Below are 16,228 nucleotides of genomic sequence, written 5' to 3' on the forward strand. Positions count from 1 at the left end.
GGGTGGTGGTATTTAAAACAAAGGTGTTTTTCACTATGGGAAGACTTTTCGTGAAATTTCAAATACCAATTTTGTCATCAGTGTGATAAGATTTTATTGGTGCCCATCTACATAGGGAGAAATTATCATAGTAAAGTACAAGGTATCAGAGCTCACATAAAAAGTTGTAAGTGTTCGTTTTCCCAGCACACGATGAGAGTGGAATGGTAGAGAAGTAGATTAAAAACGATGGTTCCATGAGCCTCTGTCAGGCCCTTTATTGTGAATTGCAGAGTAATCATGTAGATATAGATTACTAGGCATCATCGTTATCTTACATATGTCTATGCTTGTGGGCTTAGGATGTTTACGTGCTGTGGCTGATAATTGTTTCAGAGCCAGTTGCTCTTCACATATTTACCAACAGTATTCCCATTACTTTTTCTGGAATACCACAGCAACAGCAGAAAGATGCTTCAATATCTTCATCAGCACTCCCATTACAGCATGCCATGGACAAAAAATATATTAACTGAATAGAGAAAATCAAATGCTTAGCAGTGCAATTTCTTTTTTGTTTGTAATACACAGTCGACGTTTTCATCAGTGAATATCAACATGCAAATGCTGAAAGAGTGCTGTGCATAGATATTTAAAAAAGAAAGTACAACCTGCTACTGATACAATAGTAACAAAACATAATAAGAGTTGTAAGTACATCAGTTCTTAAACGTTCCTTGTGTGGACAGGCATTTTAAACAATTCAAACAATGCAACACTTCATACATGTTAGCTGTAGTAACGTGATATGACACAATGGGCCCAGAGATGTGATGAAGACAGGGCAGTGTGCGCATTTATAAGTTGCTGGAGCACTGGCCATGGGTGTGGAGGTGTTCATGGCTGGATGCTTATGCTGATATCACTCAAGTATGACATGCATCTCAACTGTAGTGGAATTCTCGTTCTGTGAATGCAGAGCAGAGGGCAATTGGAATATTAGCTGCTACATGTGCAATTAGCAGAAGCACATGGAGGAGGCAGGAGGGTCCTCTCATCCTTTTCCTTCCAACCTCCCCTCACATATCGCCATTCCATCCTGTGCACCTCATTCCCTAGCTCATAACTGTCTTCTTGTCCCCTCCCTCCCTCCCTTCCCCCTTTCTGTCCGTCCGTCCGTTGCCACTATTCCCCCACCTGTCCCCCCCCCCCCCACATTTTAATTTTGGGCAAACCTAACCAAATGGAAGCAGCAATCTACCCGGCATTTGTAAGATTTGTTATAGATGCTATTTTAGCAGGTTGTATGCCAGTTTTATCAGCTTTTATCTTCCCTCCATGTTTTTAATGCGAACAAGCACCCTTTGGCCTATTTTGGCTTGGTCCATGTCTCTAAGCTCATACCTTCACCACAGGGTCATTTCCACAACAGGTGCTTTCCGAGTAGCATAATAAGCAGTGGTTACCAGACAGACAATTTCATTTGGTAATGCTTTGCTTAATTCGTGCTGCTGTTGACATGGCTTTGCAGATTTTTTGACACTCACTACCCATCATTCACTTGTGCCCACTGGACAGAAGTATATGCTTGCTCAGAGAGCAGAGATTTTCATTTATTAGTATTGCAGTTTTTATTTCTGAGTTAAGATGACTTGGTTCCAAAACACACAGAGCCAGCAGACAGTATTATATACATGTTGAAAGAATTTCTTCATGACCTTAAAGACAAAGTGAAAAGAGACAATCTTATCAGCTCTGCACACTTCAACAACATAGGTATCTGGTATTTACTGAGAATATTTGCAGAAGTGCAGTCAAAAGTAGTATATTGAAATTTCAGGACCATGGCGAGTATCCTTCAAGGCAAAATGTAGATGTAATTTTAAATTGTAAGACAGCTTTCACAGGGGGCGACCTATCAAGTGGAAGAATTCGGAAACCTTTGGCATACACATACCTCATATACAATGATAAAAGGTGCACTCCGATGGAGGATCCGATACTGTAGTAAATATTGCTATTTCTCTTAGAAAAATTCACAGCATCAGGGAAAGAAATAATCGTTTCCGTAATATTCATTTGGATCAGATGTGGCTCAAACAAAATAGTGCAATGAACAACATGTGACAAGCCCCAAAAATCAATGATGGGTTGAAAGTACTGTACTTCAGATGAAGCACTTACTGTCTGTCATGCAGATGTATGAAAAATTTAGAAACTAAAAAAAAAATGTTGCTTAGAGCAACATGCAGACGCATATGCCTGTGAGCTTAAACTGAATGGCACTTTTATAATTGTAGCTGTGTGTAGGCCCCCATTCAGAAATTTTCAACTGTTCCTGAAATACTTTGATTCTTTATTGAGCCATCTGGCAGTCAGACAGAATCATATTATTGTTCATTGGGGTTGTCAATGTAGATTTTCTGAAAGAATGTGATAGAAAGAACGACCTTGAAGTATTACTTGGATCTTTGAATTCGACAGCAGTTAGTGATTTTGCTGCATGGGTAGTACAGGAAAGCAGCACTCAGAGAGTTATTTTATAGATTGAATATAAATTTAATCAAATAAATACTTTTCCCTTGGAGAATGGTCCTTATGATCCTGATCCACAGCTAGTTATTCTATATGACATAGCTCCATGCAAGTAGTGCAAAACAGCACTCCAAAATAATGCATTCTATTTAACAATTGCAAAGCTAGCAACAGAATGGGATGAGATCTACAGGGAACCTGATGCTAATTTCAAATGTAATGCGAAAATAATTTCCCTAAGGAAACATCAAAATGTAATCATAAGAAACAATCTAAAAAGCTGTGCCTTATTAAAGAGATAAAAATATGTTGTATACAGAAAATCGAAATTTATTTTACAGCCAGAAGGAGTAATTGTCCAGAAAGAGCCAAACATCACAAAAACTGTTGCACTGTATTAAGAAAAGGTATTAAAAAGTCAAGAAGTGTGTGCATTATGTCTTGGATTAGCACCTCTGATAATAAAATTAAAACGATTTGGGATATCGGTAGAAAGGAAACATGACAGTCGAAATCATAGGAAGAGTGTATTCCTATCAAACTCGATGAAAAGTTAAACAAAAAACAGAAGTAATTTCAATAATAATGTTGTAAATGTTGTAGAGAAAATAGGATCCAGCTGTTCGTTAGGAAATAACAGTTTGTACATGGAAGAAGCAATACCTATGCAATTTGATAAAATTGAAATTCAACCCACCTCTAACTGAAATTAGGAAAATAATAAATTCACTCAAAGCAAAAGCTTGCATGGAATTCATAGCACTTCCAATAGAGTATTAAAGCCTGTTGTGAGGAGGACATGCATGGCCAGTTTAATTCATATGTAAGTGGAAGAATGCAGAAGGTTGAAATTAACAGTAGAGATAGTGTGCTAAAGGCAGCAGAACTCTAAATGGAGAGGTGTCAAGAATGGTATCCCAGAGTGTTCAGTTTTATTCCCCATATTTTTCATAATATATATTGGCACTCTACATTAATGAAAATGCAAAGCTAGTTCTCTCTCTGATGGTACAGTAATCACACCCAAGAAACAATAATTAGCTGAGGAAATTGTGAATTGTCTTTCAGGGAATTAAGTGGTTCCTGCAGATAGTCTCTCAATAAATTCTGAGTAAACAGTATATACTATACTGTGCAGTAACTGGCATAATACCATTGATAAATATAGATTTTGAACAGAAATCTGTTGCTAAGCCGAATATTCGAAATTTCTGGGAGTGTGTATAGATGAGAAATTAATTTGGAGAAGCACATCAATCAGCTGATAAAACATTTCAGTTCAACATCTTACACTATTAGGGTTATTGCAAATTTTGGTGACAAACATAATCAGTAAAATAACTCATCATTAAGAGAAAAAGTATTCATTGCACAAAAGCGTATAATCAGAATAATAGCTGGAGAACATGCAAGATCACCTTGTAGACACTTATTTAAGAAACTGGAGATATCCACAGTACATTCACAGTACATACATTCACTTCCAGTTTTATTAATGACAAATCACAGTTCAAAAGTAACAGCAAAGTGCAGTGGGCTAAATCTGACTTTGGCACAGGAAGAGGTGAATTGTGCTGCTGCAAAATTGTTTGATCATTTACCAGGGAGCATTAACAGTCTGACAGATAGCCAACAAGCATCTAAAAACAAATCAAAAGAATTTATGAATGACAACATCGTCTACTCAGTAGATGAATTTTTAAATATGAAATAGTAATTTAAAAAAAAAAAATTATTCTGTAAAGAAATGTAAACTTAAACTCACAAGTTCCACATTGCAAAATGTCATATTCATGAAATGTGGAACACGTATTAATGTAATGTAGTGTAATATGAAACCAGGCAAGTACTGTACATGAATTAGACATTTAGAGTATATGGTTCTAAAGTGTGTGTACATGGGTGATGTACACTCCAGTAAAGAAATCTCACCAAAAGTGGAAAGCTTCAATCAGTAGTCCCTTAATTTTTCTTTTTACCACAAATTGTTTACATGAAAGAATGAGGAAGTGAAAGAGAGAGGGTTACTTTGGGGGAAAGGATGATGAACGTTCACAGTGATTTCAACTTCCTATGAATTATGACAAAGGAAATAATAACCTCACTCTTAACTTGGGCAGAAAACCACACCAAGATACATAATTGAATTGCTCAGTCAAAACACAGGTAGCAGTGATGGATATGCAGCCCAGTGCCCAATCTGTCACTTAGCAAACATAAAAGGTTAAAATTATTGAACTATATAAAAAATAGTAAATTAGCTACCAACTACAGCGTGCACACACTTTATTCAACATGGAAACTTCACTACAGATATCCGGATTTAGCGTATGACATGTTCGATATGACTGCCATCATTGTCGATGATGTGGCACAGCCAAATAGCAAAATTCTGCAACACTCACTGAAGTGTAGGAACATCAGTGTCGTCGATGACCACCGGAGTGTCAGTTTTCAGTTCAATAATGGTTTTGGGGTTACTGCTGTACATCTTGTCTTTAATATAGCCACACAAAAAGGACTCGGACCTGCTCAGATCCGGCTTAGGGATTTTTCAGAATTCCAGTAATTTTTTATTATTTTATTTTTCAGTTAAATTTTTGTAATTCTGATGGCTAAGAACTGATACACTAATAAAACGTTTTAATTTGGCCCGCCACTGCAGAATAACACTGCAGCAATAAAACATGAACGAGGGAATATCACCGAAATAAATCTTTTGTTGCAAAGAAAATGCGCCATTCAAAACAACATAAGAAGTGCACACACAGGCATCTGCCGACAGCAATGTTAAAAATTCTGCAATATTTTGTAACAACAAACTGCTTTCAGTATGTCTCATTCCTGGGCTCATTTTGATGAGTAACGTCACAACTGGTTACATTTCTAACAGGACACGGTGAAATATCGCGAATGTTGGTTTCAGAAGTGTCAGAATGTGTGATGAATTTCTTAAATCATGGAGCATTATATTTTCCTTCAAGACTTAACGCTTAGGACCAGCCATGTGGAAAAATTTTGGGCCCATAAGACCAGCCATTTATGCCATAATTTTAGATGTTGGTGGCACACTAGCGTGTCATATATCTTGAAAGGATAAGACACAAAAAATTACCTAGTTTCAGGTTTAGTCTTTCATAATTATTATAGTCCTTTCATTGATTACAGATTAAGCAGTAATACTGGCAGAAAGTATAGTTGCCGTTCAAAAACAAGAGCAACGTAAGTTCTCGATTTCACATGTAACTGGCTTCACTATGGGAAAAGGCAAAGTGCTCTACAGAACATGTATTCAGCCACGTAACCCTCGAAGTGTCCAGTGCACGTTACTGAAATTTATAATAAATATAGAAATATAAATCTGCTAGAATTGAAGCATGTGCTCTTAGATTCCAGCCTAACCAAACCCTCGGAAAAACAACAAAAACTTTTCGAAAGTCAAAATTATATATGAAAACTTAGCTTTTCTTGTAGTTGTACTGATGTATATTAAATTAAACCATTAACTTCTTCCGTTTGTGTGTTTGCACGGATTAACATTAATGTTGTCATTCGCTGACTACATCGTTTCCTATGCACCGAATATTTGCTGTCATCTATGGTGAGATCATGTGACATGAGCTGTGCTTGGCTGACAAAAGCACGTCACAATTTTGATTTCAGTGCTTTGGAAGCTACTGTGATGTAATTGGTGGATTTCGTGTTCGTACTTTCGTGATACGAAAGTTTGTAGTGTACATGTTTCCATGCATCAAAGATATTTCAAAAACGTATTGATTTTGCTAGGTTGAGATTTCCAAACTGCTACAAAGTTCTACAGTGGTTTATAAATCCATAACCATTAAAAGAATTGATTAGGTTTTCAGCTCCAAGGGAAATGATACCATCTTTTGACATGGAAAAATGTACTTCCTACCCAGTAAAACGTTTTTCACCCTAGAAAACGCATTTCTAACTGGGAAATCTGGGAAATTTTTTCTTGTCCAAATATGCACCCTAGTTAAGAATGTTTAAGCCTTCCATATGCAATGAGGTGGCTATTGGCAAGAAATGCCGTGTACTGGTGGTACAGTTGTTTTATCAGAACAGTGGCACTGCATTGGAGGAATATTACTGAAATAAATGGCTGAGAAGAGGCCCCATGTCAATAAATGTATTGAATACAATCAAGATATTTGAAGAAATAGGTGAATTGAGTCTTGCAGCAGATTCCAATATCAGTTGGTGAAGTTGCTTTTAGCTACAGCTGACCATAAAGCAGGTGCCTCAAATTCTGTAGTAAGTGCTAGAGTGGTCATAGGATCTCTCTCTCTCTCTCTCTCTCACACACACACGCGCACACACACACACACACACACACACACACACCTACACACCTACACACACCTACACCTACACCTACACCTCTACAAGGCTCAGAATATGCTGCTATAGAAGCCTCAAGATGGACTACAACACTGTAACTCTGCTTTCATTTTTGGCATGCATGGTAATTAGTGACTTTTGGCTGGGGAATATTCTTTGGATGGACAAGGCAAATTTTACTCTGTTGGGGCTGTGAATGCACAGAACTGTCACATGGGGTTGTCCTCCCAAATCTTGTGGCGGAACACCCACTGCAATCAGCTGATGTGACAGTGTGGTGTGATTTTACAAGCCCCTTCATTCTCAGTCGGTGTTCATGTCATGCACCTCGTAGATGTACAGTGACATGAAACGTTCGGTATCATCCACATTATATCTAGGTAGTTGAAAGATACGTGGCCTTCCAGATCCACCGACCTAAATTCATGCAACATGTGGATGTTGGGATATGTGAAAGATTTATTGCAGATGTATCCAGATATGCCTGATCAGAAGGATATCATATGATGACAGTCAATCTTATTACACTGGATATGCTGTAGGCAATTGTTAACCATGTCACGTCATGGTTCATCATGTTTCACAGTCAGTAGACCATTTTGAACATGTAACATCTGATCATATCCTAATAAACGTTATTAGAACCACCATTATCATTGGTCTGATCGTTTCTCCTCTTTTCCTGCACTGATACCTCATTTTCACTGCTTATAGCGCCATATTTTCACCTGGTGGTGGAAAGTGAAAAATTATTTTTCAGCATACTTGGTGAGGACATCAGTTAATGAACAGCCTACAATGTTACAGCATCCTGCAAAGTGTAGAGCCCACACTGCAGCACCCACAACACTGTCAGTTTAATTATAATCACTTGAAATGCTTTGTATTGACATCTTGTCATGAAAACAGGGTGCTGCTCAGACAATGTTTTCCTCGGTAGATTCATAATAAAGCTGCTATGATGTCTTGCAAATATACCACACTCGTTCCATGATTGCTACTCAGCAGGGGTTTTTATCAACAGCTTGTGTTTATTGTTGTTATTACAGTGTAATAACTATAGTGCCTGCTGTCACTGTCTTTTACAATATGCAGTGTGTGCCACGTCTCTCTAACCATTCAAACCAGCCTGAACGGACTTACTATTCTCCAAGAGTTCTGTCTGCAGCTTCTGGTCTAGTAGCTAGCGTTGCTGCTTCTAGATCATGGGGTTCCGGGATTGATTCCTTGTTGGGTTGGTGATTTTCTCTGCCTGGTGACCGGGTGTTTGCATTGTCTTCATCATCATCATCATCATTATCATCATCATCATCATCTGCATCATCCATGACAGTTGCTACATTTCACTGTGTAAGAAAATAGAATGTGTAAAAATTTGGACTTTGTACAGGTACTGATGACTGTGCAGTTGAGTGCACCACAAACCAAACATAATCATCCATGAGTTCTGAGAGTAAGTACTTCAACGTAGAGTTTGGATAAATGTTCTGGTTGACAGTAATATTCATCGAGATTACACAATGGAAATTGGTGATACAAATTCAGAAGAGGGTCTGGGTGGTGGTGGTGGAAATGATTTTGATAACAAAGGACATAGTCATGTCAACATGATTCCTGCTTTTATGGTAGGGGAAACTCTTTCAAATGGACAAATGCACAACCTAAGCAATGTTTGTGCTAGACAATATAACATTGCTTTGCAGATTCCTGCCCTGTGACTTAGTGGTAATGCATTGGGTAGAACTCGAGACATTGAACAAGAAATCTGATGTTTTAATGAGATTCAAGAGTGATGAAACAGAATCTTGATAATATGAAAATGTTCAAAAGAACATACCTTCTCGGCATGATGTTTTTGAGATAAAAGCTTTAATACGATTGCTTGTATTCACAGCCATCTCCAAGTTCGGCATCAAATGCATTGACAATCATTCCTTAGTAGGTGAAACTAGATGTAATATTTTCACAGTAATGTAAGGAACGACCTGCCAGTGTAGCCGAGACCACTAATGCACTGCTTTCTGGATTCAGGTCAGTGTGCTGACCCCAGATCGAATCTGCCCATCAGATTAACTATGAAGGACTGGTGTGCCGGTCATCCTGCATGTTGTTTTTGGCAGTTCTCCACATCCCACTAGGTGAATACCAGGCTGGTCCCCACGTTCCACATCAGTTAGACAGCTTGCAAACATTTGCAAACATTCACACTTTCCCGTGGATTACACAGGACACAGACAGTTGGAGTACACTAATTCTGTCCTGGTGGAGGGGAGGGGAAGTCTTAGCAGTGTTACTGTCCAGGCTGTAGTATGTGTGTTTATAAAACATATGTGCACTTCCATCAACACTGTATGAATAGTTTATGAATGTACTTGCCACGAAAATTGTTATGCAGTAAAGATTAAAGATTTGACACAAGTACGCAGTACCTACACAATGCTTACATGGAGGTCTCAAAATAATTGATAAATAATTAACATCAAAATTAATTTATTATTGAACTTTCCAACAGATTCTCTTTCTTATTCTGGTTTGTTTACGGTTGACTGGCATAACATAAAATTTTAATTGGAAGTTTTATTTCTTGTAGGTATTTATTTGAAATCTTACTTGCATATGTTTTCGATTTCTTTCTTTATTGTTAATATTCAGTTACTTCAATTTCCTATGTTGTATCTAATTGAGTTAAAAAGAAATTACAATATTTAGTGATTCAGTTGTCAACTTCTAGAATCTGACACAGTCCATGATAGAAGTTACGTTAAAAAATCGTGTGGTCCCAATTACGAGTTTAGAAACACTCGATATTTACCAGAACGAGGTCAAACAAAACTATATACTCTACACAATGCAAAAAGTCGAAAGTTACAGTCAGAACAAAAGAAAACACTGGAGCATGCACACCCTCAGTAGTTTGTAATATTTCATTTCCAACATGCTGCACATACTGCGGACCTGAAAGGCATCACAGTTCTAATCTGTGGGAAAGGGTTATCTGCAGGTGGAATTATGGGACCCAGATACTACAGGGGTATCTCATGCATCAGCTGTTATCACTGCCACTCAGTATGTGCCAGCAGTGTCTAATGGGTGTTGAAGTGGCCATTTACGTGTGTGTCCTTCAGTCAGTGGTGTTCTGCAACGCCAGGTGACCAGATGTTGGGAAGATGTAAAATTTTTTAAAAAGGATCACTGCTACTGTACGGGAAAATTTACAACCATTCCCATCCTTTCAGACGGTATTTCCATTTGTGAAAGGCTTCATATAAATCGTAGTTCCAAAAACAGTCTTAGATTAAAACCATCTTCAAGTGTGCCATTCACATTCATTTATCAGTTTGCAAATTTTTTTCCCTTGATTGCTGTGACATTGATTCTTGTTCAAGACCAGTCTTTATCCACCTAATTAACATCCATACTAGATACCTAATCCAAATATTGAAGCTTGCACTAGTTCTTGACTCATTGGGAATCAAACAAAAAAATCTGTTTACTAGGTGGAATAAATTTATCATTTCCAAAGGTGAAAGTATCTGCAAAACAAAGAAAAGGCACTTACAGAGCTGAGATAATGGAAAAGGAACAGTTAAAAATTATTTCTCTTAATTGAATCTGAAGTGCCTTGAACTTAAGAATATTGAATAATATGTAACTGATACATTTTTGACACATTTAATAAATTGGTGTAGACCATTAACTTGTAGCACTGTATTTTAAAAAGATTTTAGCGCGTGAAATTGTTTTAATTCTGATCTCAAAATCAAGTTGGCTGTGACTCAGATTAATCGTTATTGAATTTGCTCTGGTTATTTTGGTTTTAAACCACTTTCACATTGTCAGTTCTTACCTTCTGGTGGAACATTATAATTTTAAATAACTAACAGTTACTGATATGTAATTTCATATGCACTTTTGTGACTTCTGGCCCATAGTACTGTATTTATGGATACTCAAATATTGTTTCTTTGTTCTATATATATATCATTATGTAACATTCTGCTCCTCATTCTTCAGATTGACTCAGAGTGCTGGTGAGAGGTGTGGAGTATCATGTGAAGAAACTTGTCACCATAGACAGGATGAGTTTGTGATAGACATGGAGAAGTCAACACACGAGTTTGGTACCTATACAGAAGATGTGACTGTTGATGAGGAATGCTCAGTTGCCACCACATATGACTGTAGTACGAGGGAAAAGGAATTTCATGTATATAGCTGTAATTCCTGCCAACAGAGCTTTCCTTCAAAATACAGACTCATAATGCATGTGTTTATGCACATTGATGGCACACAACCACCTTTGTATGTTTGTAAGTGGTGTGGTGAGGTATTTCACAGTAATGTTAGTTTGAAAAAACATTTAAGAATGAGTGAGAATTATCGTGTCTTAATTGCTGGCAACCATGAAAAATATGGCTATATTGATGAGCATCAAAGCAGTATCATCTTGGATAGTTTGCCAGAAGTTTCTGCTACACAACACAATGAGCAGTCTTCATGTAAGGAAACTTGGAAAGCTTCAAAGAAGCCCTCTAATGACATGTGTAACACACACATGACAAATGATACAGAGAAAACAGTTGATTATGGAAATTTATCTACAGCTGTTAATTTCAGTGCCCAGGCTGATCTAATTACTGCAAACAGAACTGACAAATATGGTATTTGTGGCAACTTGTTTGTTAGGTCACATCATCTCAAGAGAGAGAAACTAATTCACATGGGAAAGAAACCCCACAAATGTGAGATTCGTGGGGAATCGTTTGCTCAGTCAGGTCATTTCAATACACAGACATTAATACACACTGGAAAGAAATCTCACAAATGTGCGATTTGTGACAAATCTTTTGCCCAGGCGCATCATCTCACGAATCACGTCGTAATTCACACTGGAAAGAAATCGCACAAATGTGAGATTTGTGGGAAATCTTTTGCTAGTTCAAGCAGTCTCAAGGTGCATGGATTAATTCACACCGGAAATAGACCGCACAAATGTGAGATTTGTGGGATATCTTTTGTTCGGTCATACGATCTCAAGATACATGGATTAATTCACACTGGAAAGAAACCTCACAAATGTGAGATTTGTGGGAAATCTTTTGTTAGGTCTGGCGATCTCAAGATACATGGATTAATTCACACTGGAAAGAAATCTCACAAATGTGAGATTTGTGGGAGATGTTTTTATTTGTCTAACAATCTCAAGACACATGAATTAATTCACACTGGAAAGAGACCGCACAAATGTAAGATTTGTGGGAAATCTTTTGTTAGGTCAGGCGGTCTCAAGGTACACGGATTAATTCACACTGCAAAGAGACCGCACAAATGCGAAATTTGTGGCATATGTTTTGTTAGGTCAGGCGATGTCAAGATACATGGATTAATTCACACTGGAAAGAAACTTCACAAATGTGACATTTGTGGGAAATCTTTTGTTAGGTCAGGCGGTCTCAAGATACATGGATTCATTCACACTGGAAAAAAACCTCACAAATGTGAGATGTGTGGGAAATCTTTTGCTCTAGCAGGCAATCTCAAGAGACATGCATTAAATCACACTGGAAAGAAGCCTCACAAATGTGAGATTTGTGGGAAATGTTTTACTATGTTATACAATCTCAAGATACACTTGCTAAATCACACTGGAAATAAACCTCACAAATGTGAGACTTGTGGAAAATCTTTTACTAGGGCAGGCAGTCTCAAGACACACAGGTTAATTCACACTGCAAAGAAACCGCACAAATGTGAGTTTTGTGGGAAATCTTTTGCTAGCACAGGCAATCTCAAGAGACATTCTTTAATTCACACTGGAATGAAACCTCACAAATGTGAGATTTGTGGGAAATCTTTTGCTAGAGCAGGCAGTCTCAAGAGGCATACATTAATTCACACTGGAAAGAAACCTCACAAATGTGAGACTTGTGGGAGATCTTTTGCTATGTTATGGTATCTCAAGAAACATGCATTAATTCACTCTGGAAAGAATCGACACAAATGTGATATTTGTTGGAAATCTTTTGCTAGTTCAGGCGATCTCAAGACACATGCATTAGAACACATTGGAAGGGGACGTCACAAATGTGGTATCTGAGCCAAAAGTTTCACTCAAATTGGGTACTCTCAAAACACATGCATTACTTCACATAAGAAAGAAAGTACAAGTAAGTGTTAGTTTATGCAAATAGGTTTTCCTGGTTTGTGCCATCAAGGCCTATAAAATAATGGATGTAACAGGGGGATAAGAAATTGTAATGCTTGTGAAATAACATTAAAATGTGTTGGAAACAAAAGTGTGCAATGATGCGTAGTATAGAGTGGTAACACACGATGTGACAATATAAAAATCCATATCAGCAGGTTGAGATGTCAAGAAATTCTATTACTAAATACTCCTGAAACATGAATCAAATGTGTTTTTGTCATTAACACTACAGTTTTTCCCAGTCGATATTGAGACAAAAAGATTGTGAATTTGATAAATCCTTACCTTCTTCAGTAATCATAAGTACCATGCAATATTCAGTAGAAGGCCAAGAAAATGTGACGACTTCCTGCTTGTTATTCCAGTTATAGTCATCATGTAGTACTTGTAGCTCTGCATTTTAGAAAGGTGAGATCAAGAATGTATTTATAGCATTTCTTTCACTCAGGCTAGTAAACTCATCACTGGAGAAACATAATTATGGCAATTATTATATAGCAACATGCCTACTAGTATGTTTGTCCACATTTGTCAAAATACGTTGACAGTTCTACATGATATGGACGTGACACGCTATTTTCATGTTTCTGGATGTATATTGCACCAGTTGTATTCCACACATTCAAATCAGCTAAATGGTTTGGTGGAGACATCAGTGTTAGTTACCATGCTACTCAGACCACTGTGGAGTCGTTCTGTACATGACATGGACAGTTATCCTGCTGAAAGCTGCCTTCACTGTGGGAGAGTACATCAGTCATGAGGGAATCCTTGTAGTTGCAATAAAGATCACATAGTCTGCAACTGTCATTTTGCCTTCAATTATTACCAGATGTCCCAAAGTAGCCCATATCATAATGGACCCCCTGTTGCCATTCCCCTAGTTGACTGCGTATCTGGATGTGGCAACTGACCTGGTGTAATAGGAAATGTCACACGTGTTGACAGTTGGCAGTTGACATTAGCATTGACCTTCATTCCAGCCTAAATGATCCCTTGCCCGCTGCAGTTGCAATTGAACAGTTTGGTGGATTGGAAAATATGCCACATTTCCAGCTTTACAGAACAGGTAAGCTTCTGATCTCCATGATTTGTGATGAAGTATATAAGTATTACATCTTTACATAAGGTTATGGATTTATCACCTTTCAGCCACTTTCCACAGATGTTCACAACAGTAGCATAGATCCAGAAAGCCAGCTTCACCACTTTTGAGGTGCTAGTTGCCAACTGCAATGCCACCGTAACCTGCCCTTTGCTAAAGTCACTTATGTAATTGGATTTACTTGTTCGCAACCCATCTAATTGGTAGAACAATTACTTCTTAATATCTGATCTGCTATACTTGTAATCTGCGTACTGCATCATGTGTGTACAACATGGCATTCATTCTCCTCTCAGGCAGTGTTCATGACATTTTTGTTCATCAGTGCATCTACATGTAAACTGGTCAGATGCGGGAATGTGTAGTCTAACAAAATCATTGTGCTTGGTTACCATTTACACCAGTGTACAATAGCTATATTTTTTGTGATATTTTTCTGTTTCACAAAGCTCTGTACTTGATTAAGAGATAATGTAGATAAGTGTTATGCACCGAAGCTCCTAATTATTTGTTCAGCGTGTAATACTGTTGCAAGTTTTACACAAAATGAAATCGAAAAACAAACGTTAGGTGTTCCAGTTCGATTCCATTCATTTGTACACACAAGAACACCTGGGAGAGCTGAGGACATGAGTACTAAATATGTCTTGTGTTATATTCAAAGATGTTCCCATTCTGGATATTCTTCTTAATTTGTGTAAATAAACATGACGTTTTAGGAAATCTGTACTTATGCTTCATTTTTAATTTCAGAACGATTGTTTTTATTTTTGATTCCCTAGCTATTTGTTATTGGTGAAAGTGTTTTAGTATGTCCCACCACACATGTAACAACTGGGGATAGTTACAATTAAGTGATTGGCACTGATCTGTTTTGCTACACTTTAGCTACGACACTTTGTGGTGATGTGATTTCATTTACTCCATTTTTCTCATGATACCATGGACCCTGCCTTTTGTGGGGAGGCTTGTGTGCCTCACCAATCAAGATAGCCGTACTGTTGGTGCAACCACAACAGAGGGGTATCTGTTGAGAGGCCAGACAAACATGTGGTTCCTGAAGAGGGGCAGCAGCCTTTTCAGTAGTTGCAGGGGCCACAGTCTGGATGATTGACTGATCTGGCCTTGTAACACTAACCAAAATGGCCTTGCTGTGCTGGTACTGGGAATGGCTGAAAGCAAGGGGAAACTTCAGCCATAATTTTTCCCGAGGGCATGCAGCTTTACTGTATGGTTAAATGATGATGGCGTCCTCTTGAGTGAAATATTGCAGAGGTAAATTAGTCCTCCAGTTGTATCTCCAGGCAGGGACTACTCAAGAGGATGTCGTTATCAGGAGAAAGAAAACAGGCGTTCTACAGGTCGGAGCATGGAATGTCAGATCCCTTAATCGGGCAGGTAGGTTAGAAAATTTAAAAAGGGAAATGAATTGGTTAAAGTTAGATATAGTGGGAATTAGTGAAGTTCGATGGCAGGACGAACAAGACTTCTGGTGAGGTGAATACAGGGTTATAAATACAAAATCAAATAGAGGTAATGCAGGAGTAGGTTTTAATAATGAATAAAAAATAGGAGTGGGGGTAAGCTACTACAAACAGCATAGTGAACACATTATTGTGGCCAAGATAGAGACAAACACCATGCCTACTAGAGTAGTACAGGTTCATATGCCAACTAGCTCTGGAGATGAAGAAATTGTTGAAATGTATGATGAGGTAAAAGAAATTATTCAGGTAATGAAGGGATGCGAAAATTTAATAGTCATCGGTGACTGGAATTCGAGAGTACGGAAAGGAAGAGGAGGAAACGTAGTAGTTGAATATGGATTGGAGGTAAGAAATGAAAGAAGAAGGCACCTGGTAGAATTTTGCACAGACCATAACATAATCATAGCTAACACTTGGTTCAAGAATCACGAAAGAAGTTTGTATACATGGAAGAAGCCTGGAGATACTCGAAAGTATCAGGTAGACTATATAATGGTAACACGGGGATTTACGAACCAGGTTTTAAATTGTAAGAATTTCCCGGGACAG

At 37.9% G+C, this 16,228-nt stretch overlaps 1 protein-coding gene across 1 annotated transcript in view; it reads left to right on the forward strand.

Annotated features, from left to right (window-relative positions):
• LOC126427242 (zinc finger protein 431-like) overlaps positions 1-14,915 on the forward strand; it is a 344,078-nt gene extending 329,163 nt beyond the window's left edge. Inside the window, exon 6 of the mRNA XM_050089482.1 lies at positions 10,894-14,915. Coding sequence (XP_049945439.1) covers positions 10,894-12,976 — 2,083 coding nt within the window. The 3' untranslated portion in view covers positions 12,977-14,915. The remainder of the gene's footprint in view (positions 1-10,893) is intronic.
• Positions 14,916-16,228: the final 1,313 nt, after the last annotated feature.

Source organism: Schistocerca serialis, chromosome 11 (assembly GCF_023864345.2).
Source record: "Schistocerca serialis cubense isolate TAMUIC-IGC-003099 chromosome 11, iqSchSeri2.2, whole genome shotgun sequence".
In the NCBI taxonomy this organism is placed as follows: Eukaryota; Metazoa; Arthropoda; class Insecta; order Orthoptera; family Acrididae; genus Schistocerca; species Schistocerca serialis.